Below are 27,898 nucleotides of genomic sequence, written 5' to 3'. Positions count from 1 at the left end.
ACTACAACTCCCATCATCCCTAGCTAACAGGACCAGTGGTCAGGGATAATGGGAATTGTAGTCTCAAAACATCTGGAGGGTTGAGTTTGCCTATGCCTGTAATAAACTATGGGGGAAAGACAACAACTGCCTGCAGAAAGGACTTCCCAGTTGTGCGTGAACATCAGTGTACTTCCTGGTGAAGTGACCACTGTCCCAAAAAGCTGTGTGATCAAGCAGCAACATTTATATTTTACAACCAAGAAGGAGCAGCAAAGGCAGACGTTCATGCTATTTTTAACTTGGGTCTTCCTTCCTTCCAGGTGTACGTGTGTGTGTGTGTGTGTGTGTGTGTGTGAGAGAGAGAGAGAGAGAGAGAGAGTGTCTGTCTACATTTTTAAAATCACCCAATCAACACATATATAGTCCACCATTGTACCTATATTGAGGAGTGATGACCTTAGCGTTAATGTTTCATTGTCCAAATGGAAGCCTCTGAACAGGAGACAATCGCCTGCCCTTTCTATCGCCCCATACTGGTTCAAGGTAACTTATTGCAAGCATTGTTACTTTAATCCCAACAATTCTTAGGCTTACCTTCCAACACAACACGGCCAAATCTGGGACACCATGTACCAAGTCTGCACTTGTGTGTGACTCATGTGAGTCGCACCAAATCACTCTCCAAAAGGCCTTTTGGGGGCACAAGGCCTTGAAACATGCATTTTGGAGCACCACACAAGATCACTGCCCCCCAAAAGCATTTTTTTGTGGGGCAGCGATCTTGTGTGCTTTCGGGCACTGTGCCTGAAAAAAGTGTAGTCTGAAATCTCACAAGATTGCGGCGGCCATTTTGGCCTCTGTCCTCTCTTTAAAAAGGATGTCCCATTTTTCCCCCCAGGGCAGTTGATGGATATGCTTAGGCAGAGGAAATTTGTAGTTGACTATGTGTTGGTACAAGGATTTTGGATTGTGCCCTTACCAGCTTCCTATCCTTTCCATTCTCCTGAAATCTGGAAATGCAGAGAGGCTCTCATCATCTTTATATGTTTTTAAACTTTAGGTTTTCTGGAAGATCTCCAATAAGGTACTTTCCATAATGTTTGCCTTCCCATCAACATGTTGTGAAGAAAAAAAACCCCCACTGGTAAACAATATGACTGTGGTTGCTGGTTGTAGGGACAGAAGTTTGTCACAAGCACAGCTGCTCCAAGTTCTGATTGACATACAGACATTTTACAAAAAAACAACAACCCAAAAACCAAAAACCCCCAATCTTTTCATGAAGTGTTACAGATGGTGGTGGGAGGTCGACACAAATAAACCTTTGGTACTGCACAGAATGCAGCTTATGTAAATTAGAAACCTGGTTGGTTGTGATTTACCATGTACGTTCTAAGCTTGCCTGCTGTCCACACGTGGTCCTTTTGGCACTAGGTGGTGCTGTGGGTTAACCCACAGAGCCTAGGACTTGCCGATCAGAAGGTCGGCGGTTCGAATCCCCACGACGGGGTGAGCTTCCGTTGCTCGGTCCCAGCTCCTGCAAACCTAGCAGTTTGAAAGCACGTCAAAGTGCAAGTAGATAAATAGGTACCGCTCCGGCGGGAAGGTAAACGGTGTTTCCGTGCGCTGCTCTGGTTTCACCAGAAGCGGCTTAGTCATGCTGGCCACATGACCCGGAAGCTGTACGCCGGCTCCCTCGGCCAATAAAGCGAGATGAGTGCCGCAGCCCCAGAGTCGGTCACGACTGAACCTAATGGTCAGGGGTACCTTTATAAAATATCTTTTTATTGACACATCCACTTTAAGGTTCCTTCTTTGGGTGCCCCCACCAAGTAAGGTGTGATGGGTGGAAAGAGTCTTTTTTGGTAGTGGCATCCTGGTTATTTCATGCCTTGCCCAGCTAAGCTTATCTGGGTGGCCCCAATACTATAATGCTTTTGGCATTAAGTGAAGACCTTTCCATTATCCCAGGTGTTTTACGTTTATAAAGATATTTCAGTGCTGTTGGGCTGCTTGGTATGGTTTGCTGCTGTGATTTCTAACTGCGATTATTTGTTTCCGGTAATTATTGAACAATATATGAATGTTGTCAGTAGGATAAAGAAACACATACATTCATGCTTCCTCAAAGAGACTGGTTGTATCCCACTGGTTACAACAGGCTCAGAGCCAAATTCAGGCAAAATGAAGGACAGGAGATTCTCTTCTCAGGGATATACTAGGTACTGTACCTTACTGCAAGTACCTCAGTAATTTATCATTCATTAAGTAGCACAAGGCTGCTCTGGTTTTGGATTTTAAATATATCACACAATGTTCCTTCTTAAATACCAAGGTGTACCTTTTTTTTTTGAGTGGCTTATCTTCTTTCCTTCCAAAGGAAGCAAATGAGAAAAGGGAAATGTGTGCTTTTCCTTCACAAGACCCATGAATTCATTCAAAGGGTGATTGTTGGTTAAACACATTGTTGATTATTACAGTCTATACTTATTTATGTTTCTTGCAGATACATGTGCCAGAAATCCATAGGCCAATCAAGTCACTGGATGGATAGCAAGAGGGAAATAACCAATTGCATTACGTACAAAAGAATGAAAAGGGAAAGGGTAGAGTGCCAAAGTATACTCTAAGGCTAATTGGTTTTGGAGGCACATACTCAAGGAAACCAGTGTTGGGGATGGGCAAGTCATAGAAACTCTATAGTCGTTCCTCTGCTCTCTGCTCAGCTATGGATAGTGAAAGGTGAACCTGTCCATACCAGTTTCTCACTATTTCAGTCAAGCTAATTCTTCACACTTCCGTATCAATTTGCATTTCTTTCTTTCTTTCTTTCTTTCTTTCTTTCTTTCTTTCTTTCTTTCTTTCTTTCTTTCTTTCTTTTCTCAAGAAAATTCACCAGCATTTCAGTACATTTTCCTCCCAATATGCACATGTAAATTTTTGCATGTAATGTTGCCTAATACAGGCAACTCTGCAGAGCATTTTCCTTAATGTGTTTCTATGTTGTATATGCATTTTTAGACATACTTACCCCCAATAGATGCTTTTCTTTACATCTTACTTGCCTGGAGAACTGTAGTGCAAAATTCAGAGAAGCGCAAATTTCAAAGGATGGCTGTGTTTTTGTTCTAGTGTTGCTTCAGAAACTCAGTCAGGCAAGTTCACCTTTAAACGCAAACCAAATTGAATTTCTCCCCTATCCCTAGCTATGGGGCAGCCAAGCATGGCAGCTGCTGTTCAGGAGGATGACTCCCACATTGCCCTTCCCTGTTCTGCCCTATGCTCTCTGCCCTGCCTACATTCATATTTTACTGCTTAGCTCAAGGCCATCTCCCATTCTGACAACTGAATTGTTCTCCTATCAGCAGCTTGGCAAGGTTAAAGGGAAGTGGTGCAAGGATTGTGACATGGGATTAGACCAGTGACCACACTTGAATGAGGTACAAAGGTGGAGGACCCACCTGAATTCTTCTTGTGGTAAGTGTTTTTAGGTGGGGAGGCAAGCCTCAAAATGGGGGGGGGGCACTTTTCACACTATTTTCCAGCAGCATCTTAATGTGCCATCCCTGTTTTCAGTGACCCACCCTCTTCCTTGAGTTACCCCGAAAGGGGTGGCGGCAGCAAAAGTTTTGCCTATCACATGCCTTCCAACATTCCTCTGAAGAAAACTGGAACCCATGTCTTTAGGTGCTGCACTTCTGTGGGAGCCAGCTGACATGTGTGGCAGCAAGGCAGCAAGTCTTTTGGTGCCATGTTCTTGCTGGACTTGCATGAGAACTCAGCACTACTGCAAGTGTCAACACTGGCTGCAAGTGCCACCTCCTCCCTCCCTGGGCATGGTGGTGGTGCTGGACAGGGGAAATGGGATAGTCCAGAATAAAATCAGAAGCCAGGATAGCTTCTGTAATTCCAGGATATCCCGGGAAAATTGGGACACTTGAAGGGTATGTATTCAGAGTGAGGGTAATGCTGACCTGCAGATCTCTAACAGCAGAGCCACATGGCTTGATATGCAAGAATGGTTGTAATTCAAAGATAGCTACTCTGGACTAGGGCTGCTTCCCGTATCTCTCCACTCTCAGCTTTCAGTAAGCCCCATAGTTGACCGATTGGGATCAGGAGCTCCTTGGTTTGGGTTACAGCACCGAAATGCTTTACAACAGTAAAGCGTTTAATGTTCAATCTGTTCTTGACCAGCTCTTTAGATATGCACAAAGGGTGCTTACAGGCTCAGCTAGGGATATTAACTTAACAAACTGGTTTGTTAATCACTTCAGCAATTCTCTTCTACTATAAACTTGCATCTTACACATACAAAATCACAGGCTTGGTTGGGATCCAAAGACTTCATCCAAACCATGGGTAGGCAAACTAAGGCCCAGGGGCTGGATCTGGCCCAATTGCCTTCTAAATCCGGCCCACGGATCAGCATGTTTTTACATGAGTAGAATGTATCCTTTTATTTAAAATGCATCTCTGGGTTATTTGTGGGGCCTGCCTGGTGTTTTTACATGAGTAGAATGTGTGCTTTTATTTAAAATGCATCTCTGGTTTATTTGTGGGGCATAGGAATTCATTCATTTCCCCCCCTTCAAAATATAGTCCGCTCCCCCCAAGGTCTGAGGGACAGTGGACCGCCTCTTTGCTGAAAAAGTTTGCTGACCCCTGATCCGAACCAATGCCCCAATCCTATAGCAACACTATAAAACTCAAAGGAATCAAACTGTAATCAGAAAAGCTAGTGGATCTTTTTTTTTTTTTTGGTTAGTGCATCAACTCAAACTAACCATGGCACCTCCAGGGCAAATTGGATCCAGTGAGATTCTGTTTAGAGAATAAATTTATCCAAAATTCCTGGGATATGAATTAATTCACTGATTTCGAACATTCTCAAGACTTCTTCTTCCTCAGTGTTTCTGCAGCTGTGTCCAGAATTGGCTACCTTTGATGGAGCTCCTCATCAGCTCTGTGCTCTTCTTGACCCTCTCTGGTTGCCTCTGGAAGTCAGAAGCCCAGAAATATCACGACGTGCTTACAGTGCCAAATGGAGGACAATGGGGCACTTGGGGTAACACAGTGTTTTGTCATGAAGGATATGCTTTTGGCTTCTCACTGAAGGTATCTTTTTTGTATTGTCCATTTGCTTTGCTGGTTTACCAGTATGGGTCTTACCTTAAAATTCATGGCCAGCCTGTGCAATGAGGGCAGTATTTTAACAAAACTGTTATTGGAGGGGAGGATGCAGGTGGAAGGGATCAAAGCTCAGTGGTGAACCATATGCTTTTCATGTAGAAGGCCTTACAAATTCAAAATAAAACCCTCCTGCCACACTCAAGATGAAGAAACAGAAGCAGAGGAAATGCAAGCAGGAACTTTTTGATTACAAGTATAGAAGCTCCGAGAAGTCTTAACAGCTCCTTGTAGGTCCACATTTGAAAAAGTGACACCACTGTTATACTTTAACGTTTGGAAAAAATCATGATAAATCCAGTCTGGGGAAATAAAAATAATAACTTTTTTGAAAACCCCAGCGGACAATAATATTGTCTGGATCCTCCCTAAAAAGGGATTCAGTGAAGAATGGTAACTCCAAACTAATCTGGTGGCAGAAGCCCATGTCAAGCCTGGTTTATTGCTGCTTCTTTTAACAGCAAATTTCATCGGCCAGCAGATATCCTTCTCCCCTGCCTGCTTCTTAAATGTCTTCATGCCATGCTATAGGATTTTCCCAGGGGCATTCTGGGAGGGGAAATGGTGGCTATGAATTTTGTGTCCACCAGAGGAAGTCCCACTACTACCAAAGAGGGAAGGGAGAAGGGAAAATAAGGCAAAAAGTATTACCATAACTGTTACCAGTAAGGCCTCAGGGAACATTTATTACCATTTTGAAGACTCAGTCCCCTGAAAAATCAGTAACGCGGAACCCATATTTTCACAATCTGCTACTGTTTGTGGGTGGGGGTGTTAAACCAAGGAGCAGTTATGGCTGGGCCCTAGTTTGGCACTTCAATATCACACCTCTTCCAAACAGAGGAAACCTCCTGAATAATATAGAGACATACTGTAGGAACAGGCCTTCAGGGATTCCGTTTTAGATAAGCCAACAGAGTTGTTACATTTCTCATAATGTTGACTCATCTGGGTTGTATTGAACTGTCTGCAGGTTGTCTGAAAGGCGGTTTCATTTTTTTTTGGGGGGGGTTTAAAGATTTTATTCATTTTCAATAACAATCTTAATTAACAACAAATTAAATCAAATCAATCCAAATTACAATAATAACAATATCACCAATTATATATTCCAATTATATTTTTTTTTGGGGGGGACTTCCCATGTTCCAGATGTCTAGAGATCATCATCATCATTCATATCTCTAAATTTTCGGCTATTTTTCAAATTTGAAACTAATATTGTCCATCCTTATTGTCAATCTGATCAGTTGTTGTTTATGTGGCTCACGTCTTCTGTAGCAAAGTTTTTGTATTGTTAACCCACAGGAAGTACTTTTTTATTCATCTTGTTCTCTGTCCAATTATTTTGGTGTTCAGTCCTCTTATCTCTCCTTTGTTCGTCAAGTTCTCATTAAAGGCACTGGGCTTTGTTCCAAAAGTAAAGTTTATAAATGGCAAGTCAACAAGTTCTCTCGGATGTCTCTTAATGACCTGATGTCCGTATATGTCTGTATATAATGCTGTATTGTGGGGCAGACTTCCCAGCTGTGTATTATGTGGAAATTATTTAAATTCCTCCAAGAACAAAAGGACCCTCCCCATGCTCCTCCAGGCCCTGAAAGAGCTGGCAGGGATCCTGCGCTCTCCATCCTTCTGTCCACAATTTCTGTCCACAATCATATATAAAAATAATCCATACAAACAGATGTATTTTAGAACGAAATCCAAAGAAGCAGTACTAGCTCAAAGAAGTCCAAAGAAGCTCTTTTTCATAAGGGTTCCTTTTTTTGTAACTGCACCATAATAATTGCCATTTTGCTTCCGTCTTCTGCCCGGGCTACCATATCTGATCTTATTTTGCCAGCCCTGATTCTAATTAGAGTCCGTTGAGGGCAGTACATCGTACATTCAATTAAAATTTTCACCTCTTGTGTTTCATTTAAGTAATTAAATTCTTTATGGATGAGCTTCGCCAAATCATGATGTAATATAACAAGTACGGAAAGATAGCGGTTGCTCACCTCCTTAATCCACGTTTCAAGATGAGAGTCTATTTGAAGTCTAAAATTCAACATCCAACGGCTGTATAATTTGGCAGTTCCATCTGGAACATGCCTGTTTTTTAAAATCCAAATCTTATTATTTTATAAAACAGGTGTCTCCTGCATGTAGGAGTGGCTCTAGAGAGCACCAGCCGTGCCATGCTCTTGGACCCAGCGTCCCTGTCGCTTGCAACTTGATGATCTGTGGGTCTGTGAGACAGTCCTCCCCCACCCTAGGGAGTTTGCCAGGGCTAATTACCCCCATATCAACCCTGAATTACTGGCATTGCTGGGGTCCGTTCATGTGGGAAGCAGCCATTTCCCACAGCAGCAAGCCGGAAGTCAGAAAGGCAGATTCCTAACCCCACCCCATTCTGCCCGCCCTGTTTGTTCATCTCTGTCCCACTGATGGAAAAGTTATTAACATTTGAGGTGAATGTAAATCCTCATCTATGTCCAATAAAGGTAAAGGTGAAGGGACCCCTGACCATTAAGTCCAGTTGTGGACGACTCTGGGGTTGTGGCACTCATCTCGCTTTATTGGCCCAGGGAGCTGGCGTACAGCTTCTGGCTCATGTGACCAGCACCTGAGGGCAATTGAGTGCACATGACTTGAGCTAGTACTGCTCATTGTGGAGCTAGCTATGCCGTTGCAAGCCCTTGCACATAGGAAATTCCCACTGAAAATGTGATACTTTACTCATGCATAAATCTTGGCAGTACTGCAGACGTGGACTGCAGCACCAGCTTTAATCGCAGCCTCTTTTTCTGTTCTCCACCAGGTAGATCCATACTCTCCTTTAAAGTTCTGGAAAGATGACACATCTCTGAATGGTATCCGTCTCCACTGCACTGATGGCAAAGCAATAGAGTCTACCAGTGGATTGTGAGTAGCATTTTTGCTTTCTCTTCCTCTATAACTTTGTTGCTTGGGAGTTTGGGGTAGGAGAAGGAGGGGTAGTTTCACTGGCGTATGGGGGGGGATGGGGGAGCTCACCGGCCCGGGCAGCATTTGGGGAAAGGGTGCCACCCCCGGTATGTGCGCTGCATCCTGCGGGCAACATGCCACGCCCCTGGGATGTGCGCCAGCCACGCCCCCACCTGTTCTCCGCTCCAGGGGCTGCAGCATGTTGCTCTGCCACTGGGTAGTTTGAATTATTTCATGCTAGATTAAAGGCAATGGTAATTTGGACACACTCCAAAACTGTCACAGAATTTAACTGGAAAATATACATGCCTACACAAAGGTAAGTCCCACTGTGTTTAGTGGAACTTACTGCTAGGGGTAGTATGCCCAACTCCATGTTTGTGCTCTTGTCTCAGCGACGTCTATGCTGGCTTGGTCATGTAGACAGAATGGAAGATGGCAGGATTCCCAAGGATGTGCTCTTTGCAGAAATGGCTTCAGGCACCAGACCTGTTGGCAGACAAACTCTGTGTTACATGGATGTCTGCAAATGTGGCCTGAAGGCTGGCAACATCAACCCCACCATACGAGAATCCCTTGCAGATGACCATGCTGCCTGAAGGCAGACAGTCAGTTTGTGCATCCATAGCAGTGACCAGAAAGGGAATGACCACTGGGAGGAGCGCAGAAAGAAGAAACACCATGGAGCATCTGCATTGCCACAACCAGATGCCTTCATTTGTCCCAGCTGCAATAAGACAATGAATTTTAACAGGGAGAAATGTAAAGTATTGCACTTGGGCAAAAAAAAATGAGAGGCACAAATACAAGATGGGTGACACCTGGCTTGAGAGCAGTACATGTGAAAAGGATCTAGGAGTCTTGGTTGACCACAAACTTGACATGAGCCAACATGAGCTAAAAAAGCCAATGCAATTCTGGGCTGCATCAATAGGAGTATAGCATCTAGATCAAGGGAAGTAATAGTGCCACTGTATTCTGCTCTGGTCAGACCTCACCTGGAGTACTGTGTCCAGTTCTGGGCACCACAGTTCAAGAAGGACACTGACATACTGGAACGTGTCCAGAGGAGGGCAACCAAAATGGTCAAAGGCCTGGAAATGATGCCTTATGAGGAACGGCTAAGGGAGCTGGGCATGTTTAGCCTGGAGAAGAGGAGGTTAAGGGGTGATATGATAGCCATGTTCAAATATATAAAAGGATGTCACATAGAGGAGGGAGAAAGGTTGTTTTCTGCTGCTCCAGAGAAGCGGACACGGAGCAATGGATCCAAACTACAAGAAAGAAGATTCCACCTAAACATTAGGAAGAACTTCCTGACAGTAAGAGCTGTTCGACAGTGGAATTTGCTGCCAAGGAGTGTGGTGGAGTCTCCTTCTTTGGAGGTCTTTAAGCAGAGGCTTGACAACCATATGTCAAGACGTATCTTGCCCTTATCGGTCTCTACAGCCACAGCAGGCCCTGTAACCTTCCAACAGGCAGCGGTGGAGGAGAAATTCAGTTTGGCTCACATTTGAAAGCGAAGCTACTTTATTCATCCTTTCTGAAACAATACACAAACCAAAACACAGCTATCCTGTGAAATTCACACTTCTTCAATTGGAAGAAATTTAAAGACTATCTTAAGAAACATTGTAAAATTGTTGAATGCTAAGACGTTGTGGATTTGGAAAATATGAGGTTGTATGCTGTAATCATTATGTAATATGAAAAGAAAGGTTAAAATTATTTATTAGAAATTAGGGAGGGATTTGTTGATCAAAATTAATTAGGGATTGGAATGCAGTAAGGGGAGGTATGAGGAGGTCGGGAAAATAAGTTTTATGAAAATAAGGGATTGAAATTATACATGTGGTGTTTTTTGTGTTTTGTGTGTGTTTATGGTTTATGTTTTTGTTTTTTGTTGTGATATGTGTGCTTATAATGTGTGAAAAAGCTAATAAATATCTTATTAAAAAAAAAAGAAATTCACACTTCTTCAGATTTTGCAGTACAGTTCTCCAGGCAAGTAATGTGTACTGAAATGCACATACTAGGGTAGAGTGTGTGTAAGGTAAAATGTAAAGGTAAAGGACCCCTGGACGTTTAAGTCCAGTCAAAGGCGACTATGGGGTGCGGTGCTCATCTCACTTTCAGGCTGAGGAAACCGGCATTTGTCCACAGATAGTTTTCCGGGTCATGTGGCCAGCATGACTAAACCACTTCTGGCACAATGGACACCGTGATGGAAACCAGAGCATTCGGACACTCCGTTTATTTTCCTGTCACGGCGGGACCTATTTATCTACTTATCTACAGAGCAATGGGAGCTCACCTTGTTGCACGGATTCAAACTGCCGACCTTCCAACCAGCAAGCCCAACAGACTCGGTGGTATAGCCCACTGTTTTATTACAACCCAGTCATATATACATAGTTTCTTAGTTAAATAAGAAGAATTGCACTAAAATCCTCACAGATCTTCCATGACGCCTTTAAAAAAATACCGTAATTTTCGTTCTATAAGACACACCAGACCACAAGACGCACCTAGTTTTGGGAGGAGGAAAACAAGAAAAAAAATATTCTGAATCTCAGAAGCCAGAATAGCAAGAGGGATCGCTGTGCAGTGAAAGCATCAATCCCTCTTGCTGTTCTGGCTTCTGGGATAGCTGCGCAGTCTGCATTCGCTCCATAAGATGCACACACATTTCCCCTTACTTTTTAGGAGGGAAAAAGTGAGTCTTATAGAGCAAAAAGTATGGTAATTAAAAACTGACATGGGAACTTAAAGACTGGAAAAATTATGAAATGGAGAGAAACCAGAACTGATAGGTTCACTTATCTCTACTTATTCCCAGGTAAATAAGTTCAGACTGAGGCTTCACGGTGCTAGTTCTGTGTTGGTCTATGTTTCTGACACAATGCAGCAAAACCCCAAACATTGTTAAAATAAAGAAGCAGACAGAGAAAGAGAAAGAGACTCAGTATAAAATGCCAATTACAAAGAATTCCATTCAGAAGAATGGTAAATGCCAGTGCAAATGGAGACTAAATACTTGCAATAGGGAACCAATATGGGTAGTTTTGTGTTTATATCTAATCCCAGAAGTAACTCCTCACCCCCAGAAGGCCACAGGAAGAGAATATTGTGCATGCATGCAGGGGAATATTATAATAACTGAGTAGGCTATGAATTTTGCTCTAATTTGGAATCATTTCTTCAGAAGACAGATCTGTAAGTTTATGTTTCTGACAAAGGGCAGTGTATGAACTTTAATTTGGACATTGCCGTCATTGTCTTTTCTTTTTACAGGCTTGGAACATGGAGTGAGATTGAGAAATGCAAAAGAGGCAACCTGGTGTCCTTTTCTATGAGTGTGGAACCACCACAAGGGATATTTGATGATACAGCAGCCAATAACATTCATTTCATGTGTGATGATGGGTCTACACTGAAGAGCAAGTCTCCATCCTGGGGGAAATTTGGCCCCTGGAGCAACAACTGCACTACGGGCTTCATATGTGGCATCCAAACAAAGGTGGAAAATAACCAAAACAGTTCTGATATGACAGGACTTAATGATGTGCGGATGTTCTGTTGTGACTGATCTGCCACCCTGCTGCACAGCCCTCGTCCACTGGCAGCAGAGGATGACAGTGTGCAGTGGTGGTGCTTACCTGACCTCCTGAAAGCTGAACTGCTGCTCCTTGCTGTAAGGGAGAGGGGCAAGGCATTGGGGAGCTTGGTGTGGTGCAAACACACTGGCAGAGCCAATCCAGTACTCCTGCTGGTGTGTTTGCACTGTGCTGACTGCTTCTCTTTCTGTCCTTCCTTGTAAGCAGCAGTGACTCATCTGTTGGAGGGGTCACTGATTCCTCTCCCCCTGAATCAGATAAGGCGATTGTATTTAGACAGAATATAGAATGATTTTGGAAATCTCTGGGGTCTCTTTCAATTTTCAACTGCTACAAGCATATGTGGACTGCTTTTTTTTAAACAACAACAACAACACAAGCTTACTTATAATGAAGTAGACATGCACCAGATCATTAAAAAAGCTAAGTGATTCTCTTGTTTCAATTAAGTCTTGAAATATTACACACGCTAACCCTCATGTTACGTTTGGGGAAAATGTTTGGTTAATTCTCTGTGTTACTTGATACTTTGTTACAGTTCACTTTTTTGTTGTTATATTAAAACTCAGTGAAAATATTATAAAAAAGACATTCACCAGACAAATTTATTGAAAGATGGAATGAAGTTCATTTATGAATCATTGGAATACCAAATTTTGTGACAACAGAAACTATATATGTTATTTCCTCTTACAGAATTCCTTTTGATTATTTCTCTCATACAGAAAAACACATGAGAGACATCTTTCTATAATACATTCGTTGACTGCCTGTTCTGTTCTTTCACTGTTAAAAAAGAAATAAAATAAGCATATGTTTATCTCTTACACATCCTATGGAGTCTGTGGACTGTAACAAGTGTTTCTTGTAAAAATAAAATCTGTCTTGGGACTTGTCCTCATTTGAGCTGTAACTCACTAGGAATCCACGTTTTATCGCTTTGAATTTGCCCTCATTAGTCCACACAGTCAGGTATTTGGAGCTGACGACCCTGTCAGTGAATGTGTGTCTGTGTTGTCAACCATTTCCATTGTTTTTTGGTCCCTCTGAGTTTTCGTGTTCCTGCCTCCACAGGTTAAAAAGGCAGCACAGCAATTTGCCCTCATATCTTCCTACCTCCACTTGAGAATGTCCATGATCCTCCCTTAAAAAAAATTTCCTGAACAAATTTGTGCACATAAGTTATTCAGGAATAGTGAAAATAATAATAGAATCATAGAGTAATAGAATTGGAAAGGACTATGAGAGTCATCTAGTCCCATCCCCTGCAATGCATGATGTAGGGTTCAAACCCACAACCCTGAGATTAAGAGTCTCATGCTACCCTCTAAGCCAGGCATGTAACAACATGTCAATCATGAGACTCCCAGTCAACCGTGGGGTTGTTTGTGGTCAGTCGCAGGGCCTTTCTCTGCAACATCAGATGCAGAAGTGCAGGCACAGGAGGCGGGCTTAGCATGGTTTTCCCAATGGGGAAGGGGGTGGCTGCTGGAGATAGAGGGAGGCATGAGGAGGAGCCACGTGGGAAGGCTCCCTTTGACAGGGAGGGCAGGGGGAGGGCAGGCGCTATTGGGATACACATCAGCTGCGTGGCTCCTGTTGACAAGGGTGAAGAGAGATCGCACGCTGTTTTGGGGGTGTAGGTATGTTATGTACTAAGCTTGGATCCTAGAACAATAGGCAGGTAGGATCCTAGAATGCAACAACTGATTGGCTTGCAGGAGAAGACCCATCAGGCTCCAGGAGGGAAGCAGAATCAGCCAATCAGACGGGACTCATTGTGTAAATAATGTATATAAAGACACCAGGTTGTTGTTGTTTTTTGGGGGGGGAGGGGGAATTCAATCACTGTTTTACAAGCAGCAATAAAGAGCACAAAATCACTGCAGGACTCCACGTATATTTCAGGGTAGGAGAAGTTTCGCACAGGACAGCTCCGCAGCCCAACTGGTTTGTGGGGGGGGGGGAGAGAGCTGCTGGGGGAGGGATGGAGAGAGAGAAAGGGCTGGCTTGGGGGGGGGGGAGACAGCTAGGCACCGGCCCACCCTGCACCCACCCCTGCCACCCACCCTGCATCCTTCCCTGCCCCCCTCGGGGGAAGCAGCCAGTACCTGCCTGCCCACCCTGCACCCATCCCTGGGTGGTAGATCACTCCCTGTTTTTGATAATGGATCATAGAGCAGCAAGTTGCTGAATCCTGTTCTAAAGCACAGTGCACAGTACTGGTCTTTGGCACTGACATGATGTCCTCACCCTTCTGACAGCCCTCCCCACTCCCACAGGCAAATGGGTTCTGGTTGTGGAGGCATTTCCTAAAGGCTACTGGTAATGGGGGGCAGGACAAAGAAGATTTCATAGCCTTCCCAATGCTCTGCTTTGTTTGGCTCAGAGGAGGTGTTGCTCAGGACAGAGAGTTCCTACACTTCATTGTCCTGCCCCCTATAAATCCCCTGCTCACATTCATATTTCCTCACTCGACTTAAGGACGCTCTCATTCTGCCTGGCAGCTGAGAGACAGTAAGTAGAACTACCTTGCTCTGCTCTGAGAAGTTTGGTAAGGGAAGACAAGGCTTGCAACATGGCCAGAATTACATAAGCCTGATCAGTAGCCAGTAACCAGTGGGGATACAGTCAAGCATTCTTGTTAGTGTTAATAGGCCCTATGTTTTGTGAAAAGTGTACCCCACTTTTCACAAAAGATTTCAGGGTATTTAACGATGCATTCCTTTGGAAGTGTTGCAAATCTATGGCAGCATCCCCTGACCTTGTGATCTCTAGATGTTCTGGACTACAATTCCCATCAGCTGGAATCAGCACCGTGTTTGCTGGCTGGGGATGATGGGAGTTGCAGTCCGGATCATATGGAATTTACCAGGGTGGGGAAGATTGGCCTAAGTGGTGCTGCAAGCCTATGCCCTTTCCATGTAAAAATTTGTAGATCAGTGTTGCAGGAGGTCCCAGGTATCCTCCAGCATTTCCTAGTAGGGCTGGGAAGTCCCCTTGTCTGAAACTTTGGAGCGTAGCTCTAGTGTAGACAGAACTAAGCTAGATAACCAATGGTCTGACTTAGAATAAGGCAATTTCCTGTGTTCCTAGAGCGAAGCCCCTGCCAAAGTGTATATCTCTGATGTTGGAGGCACTTAGTCGAAGCTGAATACTTTTTTTTTTTTATAGGCAAGAAATGGCTATTATAAAGAGCTCTGCAGAAGAAATATATCTACTCCCTCTGTGTTGTCTATCCCTCTCCCACCAACACCAGACTTTAGTAAGACCAGCAGAATACTGGTGCCTGCAGAAGCTCACTGGTATTCCCCACTGTCCCCTGCAAAGCCATGGGAAAGAGGGCCGGTTCATCTCTCTGGTGCTCTGGTGTGGAATTAATAATGCTGTGAGTTTGCTACCATAAGTTCCAAGATGCTTAAGGATGGGTTGGCTACAGGGTACCTCTTCCCTGTAGAGCTGGTGGGAAGGTGATTGGCTCTGCTAAGAGCCTAAGGCATTAGGCAGAGACAGAAGTAAGGAAAACTCACCCACCTTCAGTTAGGCACAAGTCTTAGGCTTATGCACACATTACACTGGGCAGAGGTGTATCATTTCTCTACACTTATACTATTGCTTGTGTGAAAGAGTGTACACTGATTGATTTGTGCACCTCAGCTACAGTGCACACAGGTACGCAGAATTACACTTACAGGAATGCACTGAGGGGACACCCCTTGAGGTGAAAAACAAGAGCAGGCTGGAGCAAGAAAGACAAATGTAGCGGAAGTACTTTCCTTTATTATTTATTTATTTATTTATTTATTTATTTATTTATTTATTTATTTATTTTCATTCATTCATTCATTCATTCATTCATTATACTTGCTAGTATGAGTATCTGCCAAATAAATTGTGATGATGGCAGGTAGCTGAGTGGAGTCTCCTGTCAATTCTATTTAAATGTTACAGCTGTCTTCACCCTAAATCATTTTACTTTATTGAACTATTTGGGGCTGATAGGAAGTATGTGTTTATTTCTTTAAAGACTACAGAAACATTGTAAAATTAATGAATGTTAGAAGGATGTGGGAATGAAGTTATGTGGTTTTAGCAGAAATGTCATAAAGGTTTAGGAAAAAACAGACTGTTAATTGGTGAAAGGAGGGAAAGTAAAGTTACATTATATTAAGATAAATTACAGGACAAAAATTGGAAAAGATGGAAAGGTTTTGCTGAAATGTTAACTGAACTAGAATACAAAAAAGGGAGGTGTGAGGAGGTGAATGAAACAAGTAAATGAAAGATAAATTATGGGAAGATTTGCTGTGGTTTTTTTATGGATTTTATCTTTTTGTATTTTTTGTCTTTTTTTCTTTTTCTTTCTTTTTTTATTGTGATGTGTTGTTTTGTTTTTGCTTACTTTTTCTTTTTGTAACTTTTAAAACTTCAATAAACATTATTAAAAAAAAAGGAAGTATGTGTTTATTTCAAGTTAAATGACAATTTGTATTTCCATCCCTAGGTGTTACAATTTCTCCCTTCTATCTTACACCTGAGACTGTGTGTGTGTGTGAGAGAGAGAGAGAGCGAGAGAGAGAGAGCGAAATCCCTTAAGAAAAAGAGAAACAGAAATTGGAGGGGGAGTTTTAATAGGAAGGTCAAATTGCCAAGACATAGGAAATACAACAACTTGGTTGTTGAATGCCTTGCGACTCGAATGTTTTGGCTCCTGAACGCCGCAAACCTGGAAGTGAGTGTTCTGGTTTGCAAATGTTCTTTGGAACCCAAACATCTGACGGGGTTTCCGTGGCTTCCTGTTGTTGTTTAGTCGTTTAGTCGTGTCCGACTCTTCGTGACCCCATGGACCAGAGCACACCAGGCACTTCTGTCTTCCACTGCCTCCCGCAGTTTGGTCAGACTCATGTTTGTAGCTTCGAAGACACTATCCAACCATCTCGTCCTCTGTTGTCCCCTTCTCCTTGTGCCCTCCATCTTTCCCAACATCAGGGTCTTTTCCAGGGAGTCTTCTCTTCTCATGAGGTGGCCAAAGTATTGGAGCCTCAGCTTCACGATCTTTCCTTCCAGTGAGCACTCAGGTCTGATTTCCTTCAGAATGGATAGGTTTGATCTTCTTGCAGTCCATGGGACTCTCAAGAGTCTCCTCCAGCACCATAATTCAAAAGCATCCATTCTTCGGCGATCAGCCTTCTTTATGGTCCAGCTCTCACTTCCATACATCACTACTGGGAAAACCATAGCTTTTACTATAAGGACCTTTGTTGGCAAGGTGATGTCTCTACTTTTTAAGATGCTGTCTAGGTTGGTCATTGCTTTCCTCCCAAGAAGCAGGCGTCTCTTAATTTCGTGGCTGCTGTCACCATCTGCAGTGATCATGGAGCCCAAGAAAGTAAAATCTCTCACTGCCTCCATTTCTTCTCCTTCTATTTGCCAGGAGGGGAGGGGACCAGTGGCCATGATCTTCGTTTTTTTGATGTTGAGCTTCAGACCATATTTTGCGCTCTCCTCTTTCACCCTCAATAAAAGGTTATTTAATTCCTCCTCACTTTCTGCCATCAAGGTTGTGTCATCTGCATATCTGAGGTTGTTGATATTTCTTCCAGCAATCTTAATTCCGGCTAGGGATTCATCCAGCCCAGCCTTTGGCATGATGAATTCTGCATGTAAGTTAAATAACCAGGGAGACAATATACAGCCTTGTCGTACTCCTTTCCCAATTTTGAACCAATCAGTTGTTCCATATCCAGTTCTAACTGTAGCTTCTTGTCCCACATAGAGATTTCTCAGGAGACAGATGAGGTGATCAGGCACTCCCATTTCTTTAAGAACTTGCCATAGTTTGCTGTGGTCGACACAGTCAAAGGCTTTTGCATAGTCAATGAAGCAGAAGTAGATGTCCATGATCCAGCGCATGTTTGCAATTTGGTCTCCGGTTCCTCTGCCTCTTCTAAATCCAGCTTGCACTTCTGGGAGTTCTCGGTCCACATACTGCTTGAGCCTTCCTTGTAGAATTTTAAGCATAACCTTGCTAGCGTGTGAAATGAGTGCAATTGTGCGGTAGTTGGAGCATTCTTTAGCACTGCCCTTCTTTGGGATTGGGATGTAGACTGATCTTCTCCAATCCTCTGGCCACTGCTGAGTTTTCCAAACTTGCTGGCATATTGAGTGTAGCACCTTAACAGCATCATCTTTTAAAATTTTAAGTAGATCAGCTGGAATACCATCACTTCCACTGGCCTTGTATCTCCAATTTTCTTGAACAGATCTCTGGTTCTTCCCATTCTGTTGTTATCCTCATTTCTTTGCATTGCTCGTTTAAGTAGGCCTTCTTGTCTCTCCTTGCTATTTTTTGGAAATATGCATTCAATTTCCTGTATCTTTCTCTATCTCCCTCGCATTTTGCTTGCCTTCTCTCCCCCGCTATTTGTAAGGCCTCATTGGACAGCCACTTTGCTTTCTTGCATTTCCTTTTCATTGGGATGGTTTTCGTTGCTGCCTCCTGTATAATGTTGCAAGCCTCCATCCATAGTTCTTCAGGCACTCTGTCTAGCAAATCTAAATCCTTAAACCTGTTCCTCACTTCCACTGTGTATTCATAAGGGATTTGATTTAGATTGTATCTTACCGGCCCAGTGGTTTTTCCTACTTTCTTCAGTTTAAGCTTGAATTTTGCTATAAGAAGCTGATGATCTGAGCCACAGTCAGCTCCAGGTCTTGTTTTTGCTGACTGTATTGAGCTTCTCCATCATTGGCTGCAGAGAATATAATCAATCTGATTTCGATGCTGCCCATCTGGTGATGTCCACGTGTAGAGTCGTCTCTTGTGTTGTTGGAAAAGCGTGTTTGTGATGACCAGCTTGTTCTCTTGACAGAACTCTATTAGCCTTTGCCCTGCTTCCTTGCCAGTTGTTCTTTTTATCTCTTGATTCCCTACTTTAGCATTCCAATCCCCTATAATGAGAAGAACATCCTTCTTTGGTGTCACTTCTATAAGGTCTTGTAAGTCCTCATAGAATTGGTCAATTTCAGTTTCTTCAGCACCAGTAGTTGGTGCATAAACTTGGATTACTGTTATGTTAAAAGGTCTGCCTTGGATTCGTATCGAGATCATTCTATCATTTTTGAGATTGCATCCCAGTACTGCTTTTGCCACTCTTTTGTTGACTATGCGGGCCACTCCATTTCTTTTGCGGGTTTCTTGCCCACAGTAGTAGATATGATGGTCATCCGAACTGAATTCGCCCATTCCCGTCCATTTTAGTTCACTGATGCTCAGGATGTCAATATTTATTCTTGCCATCTCATTTTTGACCACATCCAACTTACCCAGGTTCATGGTTCTTACATTCCAGGTTCCTATGCAATATTTTTCTTTACAGCATTGGACTTTCCTTTCACTTCCAGGCATATCCGCAACTGAACGTCCTTTCGGCTTTAGCCCAGCCGCTTCATCAGCTCTGGATCTACTTGTACTTGTCCTCCGCTCTTCCCCAGTAGCATGTTGGACGCCTTCCGACCTGAGGGGCTCATCTTCCAGCGTCATAACTTTTACATGCCTGTTGTCTTTGTCCATGGAGTTTTCTTGGCAGGGATACTGGAGTGGCTTGCCGGTTCCTCCTCCAGGTGGATCACGTTTGGTCAAAACTCTCCACTATGACCTGTTCATCTTGGGTGCCCTGCTCGGCATAGTTCATAGCTTCTTTGAGTTCTTCAAGCCCCTTCGCCACGGCAAGGCAGTGATCCATGAAGGGGCTTCCTATTGAGTGCAAGAAGCTCCTGCAGCCAATCAGAAGCTGTGCCTTGGTTTTTAACGTTTTTGGAAGTTGAACGGGCTTCCGGAACGGATTCTGTTCAAGAACCAAGGTAAGCTGTACATTTTGGCAAGGGTGAAGGGTGGGTAAGAAATTCACGTTTTAGTTAGTTAGAAATCAAAAGGTGTAGTCAGAAAAGCCATCAACTGATTTTACTCCATCAACCAAAAGTAACCACACTTCCCTCCAGAGGAAAATGCAAATTTGGGACCAGAGGAAAGAGCCACTATTCCTAAGGAATAAATTCTCAAGGCTGTTATTCATCCATTTAGTTTTTGCAGCTAGGTCTGGTGCAGATCACTTTCCATGGAGCTCCCTGTCAGCGCTGTGGTCTTCCTCTTCTTCTCCTACCATCTCTGTGGTGCAGAAGACCGAAAACATAATGCAGTCCTCACTGTGTCCAATGGAGGGAACGATGGTATATGGGGAAAACCTGAATTCTGTCCCACGGGATATGCAAATGGATTCCAAATGAAGGTAAATGCCTATCTATAGTCTCAATTTTGACACCCTGATGCTAGGGCGTGGTCACAATATTATACAGACTTATGAAAAGCACAAACAAACACCTTTATTTAGAAAGAAGGGCAGGGAAAGCAGCAGACAGAATGAAAAATGCAGCCTCTATCACAGAACCCACGTTTCATCTAATATACAGTTCAGTTTACTAATTACTGAATCCCAGGCATGCCAACAGGATTTTCTGTCCCCAACACACAGTATATGGCCTGGGTCCTCATGTTAGGTTTCCGTGTGTTGCCGCTGTGCAGTGCTTGGAGTCACAAGACTCTGTTTTGCATTCCAGAGATTCCAGGCTGTTGGAAGTCTCACGGAAGATGGGAGACGGATGTGATGTTACTGGTTTCCTGTTCCTTTGTTTTCCAGTTGCTCTCTGCTTTCACAGAGAGTGGATGTATGCTTTTCTGTCTGTGTAACTAGAAATCAAACTCTTTGCAATGTAGCTCATATTTCTTGCCCTTCCCTGCTGCTGGATACTCTGCGTAATGAGGGAACGTGCCTGGAGCCTTATCAGAGGCTCAGGTCGTTATTCATCGTTGGAGGTGATTCCAGAGGACTCGACCGGAGGATGAGCTTTTCCAGTTCGGTCGTAGCGGAGGCTCCGACACCTCTGAGGACAGCTTTTCATTAAATTTGCATATGCTTTGTGTAGTATAATAATAATAATAATAATAATAATAATAATAATAATAATAATAAATTTTATTTATATCCCGCCCTCCCCAGCCGAAGCCGGGCTCAGGGTGGCTAACAACAATCAAATAATCAAACAATCAAATAATCCAACATTCTAAAAATATTTCATTATAAAAATTAATTAAAATCAAGTTGATGGCAACCATTAAGCAAAATTCTGTGCAGGTTGCCAGAGGAGGGAGTCAGGCTGCGCCCTGACCAAAGGCCTGGTGGAACAACTCTGTCTTGCAGGCCCTGCAGAAAGATGACAGGTCCCACAGGGCCCTAGTCTCTTGTGACAGAGCGTTCCACCAGATTGGAGCCACAGCCGAGAAGGCCCTGGCTCTAGTTGAGGCCAGCCTAACCTCTCTGAGGCCTGGGACCTTCAGGATGTTTTTATTTGCAGACCGTAGGTTTCTCTGTGGGGCATACCAGGAGAGGCGGTCCCGTAGGTACGAGGGTCCTAGGCCGTATAGGGCTTTAAAGGTTAAAACCAGCACCTTAAACCTGATCCTGTACTCCACCGGGAGCCAGTGCAGCTGGTATAGTACCGGATGAATGTGATCTCGCAGCGAAGACCCCATAAGGAGTCTCGCCATGGCATTCTGCACCCGCTGGAGTTTCTGGGTCAGTCTCAAGGGCAGCCCCACGTAGAGTGAGTTACAATAATCCAGTCTGGAGGTGACCGTCGCGTGGATCACAGTGGCTAGGTCAGGGCGAGAGAGATAAGGGGTCAACTGCTTAGCTTGGCGGAGATGAAAAAATGCTGCCTTTGTTATAGCTGTAATCTGCGCCTCCATAGAGAGGGAGGTATCGAAGATTACACCCAAACTCTTAACGGACTGTGCTGGCACTAATTGCACCCCCGCAAGAGATGGGAGTTGCCCCCTCAATCCCATATTGTCCCGTCCCAGCCAGAGGACCTCTGTCTTCGAAGGATTTAACTTCAACCGGCTCCCACGTAACCATCCAGCCACAGCTTCCAGACATCTGGTCAGTGTGTCTGGGGCCGAGTCAGGATGGCCATCCATCAACAGATAGAGTTGGGTGTCATCGGCATACTGATGGCAACCCAGCCCAAAACTCTGGACAAGCTGGGCGAGGGGGCGTATAAAGATGTTGAAAAGCATCGGGGAGAGTATCACACCCTGAGGCACTCCACACACCAAGGAGTGGCGCGATGACAATTCCCCCCCAAGCGCCACCCTCTGTCCCCGACCAGAGAGAAACGAGCGCAGCCATTGAAGGACTGTGCCCTGGATCCCCACGTCGGCAAGGCAGTGGTCCAGGAGTTCGTGATCGACCATGTCAAAGGCTGCTGACAGATCTAGAAGAATCAGCAGCCCCGACCCGCCTCGATCCAGCTGCCTGCGGAGATAATCTGTTAGGGCGACCAGAGCCGTCTCGGTCCCATGACCAGCGCGGAAGCCGGACTGGAATGGATCCAGAGCCGATGTTTCATCCAGAAACCTACCAAGCTGTTCAGCAACCGCTCTCTGAATCACCTTACCCAGGAATGGAAGATTCGAAACCGGGCGGTAATTGGATAGATGTAAGGGATCTAATGATGTTTTCTTTAAGAGTGGACGCACCACTGCCTCCTTCAGTTCCCCTGGGAATATCCCGGTGCCAAGGGACAAATTGATGATATCCCCCAGGGGGGCCCGCACCTCGTCTGGACACGCTCTAATCAGCCATGACGGGCACGGGTCAAGAGGACAGGTGGTGGGCTTTCCAGCTTGGAGGAGTCTGTCCACATCGGCTGGAGATATCCGGTCAAAGTGGTCCAATACTGGACCCGAGGACAGTCGAGGGGCCTCCAGTTCATTTATTGTATCCAAATTGGCAGGGAGGTCATGGTGGAGCAACAGGACCTTCTCCGCAAAAAAGCTCGCAAATGCCTCACAGCTGTGTGTCAGATTGTGATTTAAATTTGGCTGTCCTTCAAGGGACGTTAAAGACCTAATTATACTAAATAATTGCGCCGGGCGAGAGCTAGCGGATGCAATGGAGGCCGAGAAGTAAGACTTCTTAGCGGCCTTCACTGCCATCTCATAGGTTTTCATAAAAACCCTATAAGATGTTCTTGAGGCTCCGTCACGGGCACCCCGCCATACTCGCTCTAGCCGTCTGAGGTCCCGCTTCATTTTCCGAAGCTCCTCGGTAAACCAGGGAGCCCGGTTTCTGCGGGGTCGCAGAGGGCGCCTAGGTGCGATCTCATCGATGGCTGCCAGGAGCTGGATATTCCAGCCCTCTACAAGCTCAGTCAATGAGTCGCCAGGGGGAGCAAGGTCCCGCAAGGCTTGATGGAATCTATCAGGGTCCATCAGCCTCTGCGGGCGAGCCCAAATCGGCTCGCCACCTAAGCAGGGTGGGGGTGGAAAGTCAATCCTGGCTTTCAGAGCGTAGTGATCAGACCATGGCACCTTCATCAAAGGAGTCATGATCACATCTATACCGGCACCAAAGATCAAATCCAGCGTGTGGCCTGCTTGATGTGTAGGGCGCGAAACAAACTGGGAGAGCCCTAGTGTCGCCATGGAAGACACCAGGTCCAGAGCCTGTGAGGAGGGAGTGGCATCAGCATGGATGTTGAAGTCCCCCAATACCAATAGGTTAGGGAACTCCAAGGCCCAGCCAGCCACCGCCTCCAGCAGGCCTGACAGGGTGGCTGCTGGTGCGCTAGGTGGCCGGTACACCAGCCAGACAGCCAAGCTCACCTCAGAGCCCCACACTAGGCCAACACATTCAATGCTGGGGATCAATGGTGATGGTAGAGCCCTGAAAGAGCAATCTTCCCGGATTAATAATGCCACCCCTCCCCCCCGGCCCACAGTCCGTGACTGGTGGAGGACGGAGAAACCCGGGGGCGCCATGTCTTGTAAGGTAACAGTTTCCCCTTCGCGCACCCAGGTCTCCGTCACACAAGCCAGATCGACCCCCTGCGAGGTAAAGAAATCTCGCAGGGTGGCGGTTTTGTTGCCTATAGACCTGGCATTGCACAACACCAGTGAAGGAGGTGAGTAATCCTTGCTCACCCTACCCTCGTCCCTCGGGATGGGGCGCAGATTGGAAGGGGTACGAGCATATCCGTATCTCGATCCCCTTCGCCTATAACATCTGCCCCCACCGCCATACCTCCCTCGCCCCTCCACGGTAGCAATCCCAAGCCTCATACTTGCCTCCATTTACAAAATAGAAAAACAAAACAACCAAAAACAATTATACCCAAACAAAACCAATCCCCACCCCACTCAATATCTAACCCCAAACCAAAACAAAACGGAACAAAACAAAAATACATAGATAAAAACCACCATTCACGGTGGTACAACAGAGTAAACAGTAAAAACACCTTTAAAACACCTTAAAATATATAAAAACATATTTAGCATTTGCTGCAGCAGCACCAGTGTCCTTAAAGGTGTCACAGAGGTGAGCCTGGGCCCCGCCCCCTAGGCCTGGTGGAATCAGCCTGAGAAGGGAGCGGCCTTCCCTGACACTCACGGTGCAGCAGCAGCAGCAGCGATGTCCCAGTGCCTCAATGAGGCCTCTTAAAGCTGTGGCGAAGGTGAGCCTGGGCCCTGCCCCCTAGGCCAGATGGAATTAGCCTGAGAAGGGAGCGGCCTTCCCTGACACTCACGGTGCAGCAGCAGCGAATATTAGTATGCAAATATTGTCCTCTTTTGAGGGTGGAGTAGAGTGCCCCAAAATAAATCAGTAACCACAAATATAATAAAAAGTCTCACAGACAGAATACAAACAGGTAAAGCTTTTCCCCATCATTGTATTTCATAGAAATTTGCACTGAAAAAATGTTGTTTTGCTCACACATAAATGTTGCCAGTACTGCAGATGCAGATTGAAGCACCAGTCTTTCCCCCCCTCTGTTCTCCACCAGTTTTGCAGAGATGTAAACGAAGCCTATAGAAAAGATTTCACTCTGAAGGGCATCCGTCTCCACTGCACTGATGGGAAAACAGTAGAGTCTAAAAGTGGAAAGTGAGTAGCTTTTTGAATTTCTCTTCCTTTATTAACTTGTTGCTTGGAAGTTTGGGGTAGGAGTGGGAGGGGTAGATTGAAATATTTCATGCTAGATTAAAGGCAAATGGTAATCTGGACACACTCTGAATTTAACAGCCCCAAAATATACCTGCTTGCACAAAGTCCTGTGAAACTTACTTCTAGGGATCGAGGCAAAATTCAAATTGGTTCACATTTGAAGGCGAATCTGTTCTATACATCCTTTCTGAAATAAAGCTTTTTGCTCTAATTTGGAATTATATCTCTGGAAAGACTTTAAAAATAAAAATTCATTGACAAAGTTGTGGTATATAAATTTCTGTTTAGACATTGCCATCCTTGTCCTTTTCTTTACAGGCTCGGGGAATGGGTTGCGGTTCAGAAATGCCCCCAAGGCAACATGGTGTCCTTTTCTTTGACTATTGAATTACCACAACCGCTAGTTCCTCATGCAGTCAGTAACCTTGAGGTCCTCTGCAGTGGTGGGGCTAAAGTGAAGAAAGATATCTTTGAACGGATGGAAGAGGGCAAAATGAGCAAGCGCTGCCCTAGGGGCTTCATATGTGGCATCCAAACAAGGGTGGCGAATGAGAATCAAATGCTTGGCAAAGTAGAACTTCGTGACGTGAAGATGTTCTGTTGTGACTGATCCACCGCCCTGTTGCACAACCCTCTTCCACTGGCAGTAGAGGATGGCAGGGTGGAGTGGTGGTGCTTACCTGGCCTCCTGACAGCTGAACTGCCGCTGCTTGCTGGAAGGGAGAGGGGCAAGTCATTGGGGAGCTTGGTGTGGTGCAAACACACTGGCAGAGCCAATCCAGTACTCCTGCTGGTGTGTTTGCACTGTGCCGACTGCTTCTCTTTCTGTCCTTCCTTGTGAGCAGCAGTGACTCGTCTGTTGGAGGGGTCACCGATTCCCCACCCCCTGAATGAGATAAAGGGATTGTATTTAGACAGAATATAGCATGATTTTGGAAATCTCTGGGGTCTCTTTCAACTTTCAAGTATATTTAGGCTGCTTTAAAAAAAAAATCAAGCTTGCTTATAATGTAGTAGTCATGCACCAGATCATAAAAACCAGCTAAGTGATTCTCTTGTTTCAATTAAGTCTTAAAATATTACACACGCTAACCCTCATGTTATGTTTGGGGAAAATGTTTGGTTCATTCTCTGTATCATTTGAGATACATTTCGCTATAGTTCACTCTTTTGCTGTTACAGTAAAACTCATTGAAAATATTAATAAAAAAGACATTCACCAGACAAATATATTGAACGCCGGAATGACGTTCATTTAGGAATCACCGGAATACTGAATTTTCTGACAGCATAGACTATATATGTTATTTTCTTTTACTGAATTCCTTTTGATTATTTCTCTCATACACAAGTACAGGAGAGACATCTTTCTATAATATCATTGATTGCCTGTTCTGTTCTTTCACCAATAAAAATGAAACGAAATGAAGAGTTAGTGTGTCCCTTCTTATCAGCTGTGAGAGGAGCAGGAAGAGGAGATACAGGCAGCACGTGTGTCAGAGTGTGTGCGAGCAAACTAGGGGTGACAAGGTGAGACATTCACCTCTTGTGGTCGTGGCAGACAGAAGTGGGTTAGGAGGAGCTGCTTCCCATAGTGCTCAGCTCTAGGAAGATGCAAAGGTCACCTGGCTAAGAGGAGGAAAAGGCCTCAGAATGCAGAAAGCCGGAAGTGTGCACCACTGCTTCCTAAAGAGGTGGGGGAAGAGATGTTGCCAAAAGAGAACTGGGATATGGCGATGCCCTCCCTAAAATGCACTAATGGCTCGTTGTAAGTCACTTTGTGTTGTTCTGGGCAAACACATTCAATTAATTAAAAAATAAATCTCAATAGAAGCAGCCCCCGCACTCCAGCTTTAAAAAGCAACAGTTTCAATAACACAATATAAAGATGAATATACAACATCACAAAAAATATACACAGCACACATCTAAAACCCTGTGAATTCAAAGGTTCAGTTTTAAAACTTTGGACAATAAAGACCACAAAGATGGCACCAGGTGGGCCTTTCCAGGGAAGGCATTTCATAACCAGGCTGACACCACCTATAAGACCCTGTATCCAGGAGCACTGGAAGAGAGCCTCTGATGATGATATTGGGGTCCAGGTAAGTAGACCTGGGAAGAGGTGATCCTTGAGGTAAGATGCTCCCAGGTCATTTAAGGACTTTAATGGTCAAGAACAGTGCCTTGAACTGGAACCAGAAATGACTGGAAGCCAGAGTAGACAATAAATCACTAGTGCAATATAGTGAAATTTTCCAGAAGCCCTTTAAGAGTCTTGATACCCTATGCGGAACTTTCTGTACTCTTTTCAAAGTCACCCCACCTATAACTCATTGCAGTTAATCTGGCAGGAAGATCATGGATAATGGACACAAGACTACCTCCAGCCCTGAAATGTTTAAAGAAGATAAAAAGAAAAATGGATTGAATATACAAAATCAAGATTTGAATTACAGTTGTTAAGTAATAAGGTTAAAATATTATCAAAAATGTATAAATTACTTTTGGAATGGCATGTCAACGACGAAGAGGTTAAATCAGTTATGATACACTGAGGTAAAGATATAGGCCATAATATACAGTTTGAGGATTGGGAAAATTTATGGAACGAAGGAATAAACTTTACAGCTTGCTGTTCACTTAAAGAAAATGTAATGAAAATGATGTGTACATGGTACATTACACCAGTGAAATTAGCAAAAATGTATAAAGTAAATAACCAATGTTAGAAAGGTAAAGGAAAAGAAGGTACTTTCTACCACATGTGGTGGACTTTTAAGGAGGTAAAGGCTTTCTGGGAGATGATATACAATGAAATTTAAAAAATGTTGAAATAAACATTTGTAAAAAAAACCCCAGAAGCCTTCTTAATTGGTATTGTGGGTAGTGAAATACATAGACAAGAATCATGAGACTCCCAGTCAACCGTGGGGTTGTTTGTGGTCAGTCGCAGGGCCTTTCTCTGCAACATCAGATGCAGAAGTGCAGGCACAGGAGGCGGGCTTAGCATGGTTTTCCCAATGGGGAAGGGGGTGGCTGCTGGAGATAGAGGGAGGCATGAGGAGGAGCCACGTGGGAAGGCTCCCT

At 44.4% G+C, this 27,898-nt stretch overlaps 2 protein-coding genes across 2 annotated transcripts; both read left to right on the top strand.

The window, feature by feature from the left end:
- The first annotated feature begins 4,929 nt into the window (after positions 1–4,929).
- On the top strand, positions 4,930–11,713 carry LOC128412349 (vitelline membrane outer layer protein 1-like). Its single transcript, XM_053385257.1, has 3 exons — positions 4,930–5,100; positions 7,979–8,082; positions 11,419–11,713. The coding sequence occupies exons 1-3, from the start codon at positions 4,930–4,932 to the stop codon at positions 11,711–11,713; spliced, it is 570 nt and encodes a 189-aa protein (XP_053241232.1).
- Positions 11,714–14,223: 2,510 nt separating this feature from the next.
- Positions 14,224–26,237, top strand: LOC128412607 (vitelline membrane outer layer protein 1-like). Its single transcript, XM_053385739.1, has 4 exons — positions 14,224–14,258; positions 19,825–20,029; positions 24,648–24,748; positions 25,127–26,237. Exons 2-4 carry the CDS (start codon positions 19,859–19,861, stop codon positions 25,416–25,418), a joined length of 564 nt encoding a protein of 187 aa, XP_053241714.1. The 5' UTR covers positions 14,224–14,258; positions 19,825–19,858; the 3' UTR covers positions 25,419–26,237.
- Positions 26,238–27,898: the final 1,661 nt, after the last annotated feature.

The sequence above is a fragment of the Podarcis raffonei genome, chromosome 4 (assembly GCF_027172205.1).
Source record: "Podarcis raffonei isolate rPodRaf1 chromosome 4, rPodRaf1.pri, whole genome shotgun sequence".
Classification (NCBI taxonomy): domain Eukaryota; kingdom Metazoa; phylum Chordata; class Lepidosauria; order Squamata; family Lacertidae; genus Podarcis; species Podarcis raffonei.
Note: the sequence above shows the minus strand (reverse complement) of the source record. Positions and strands in the feature narration are given on the sequence as shown.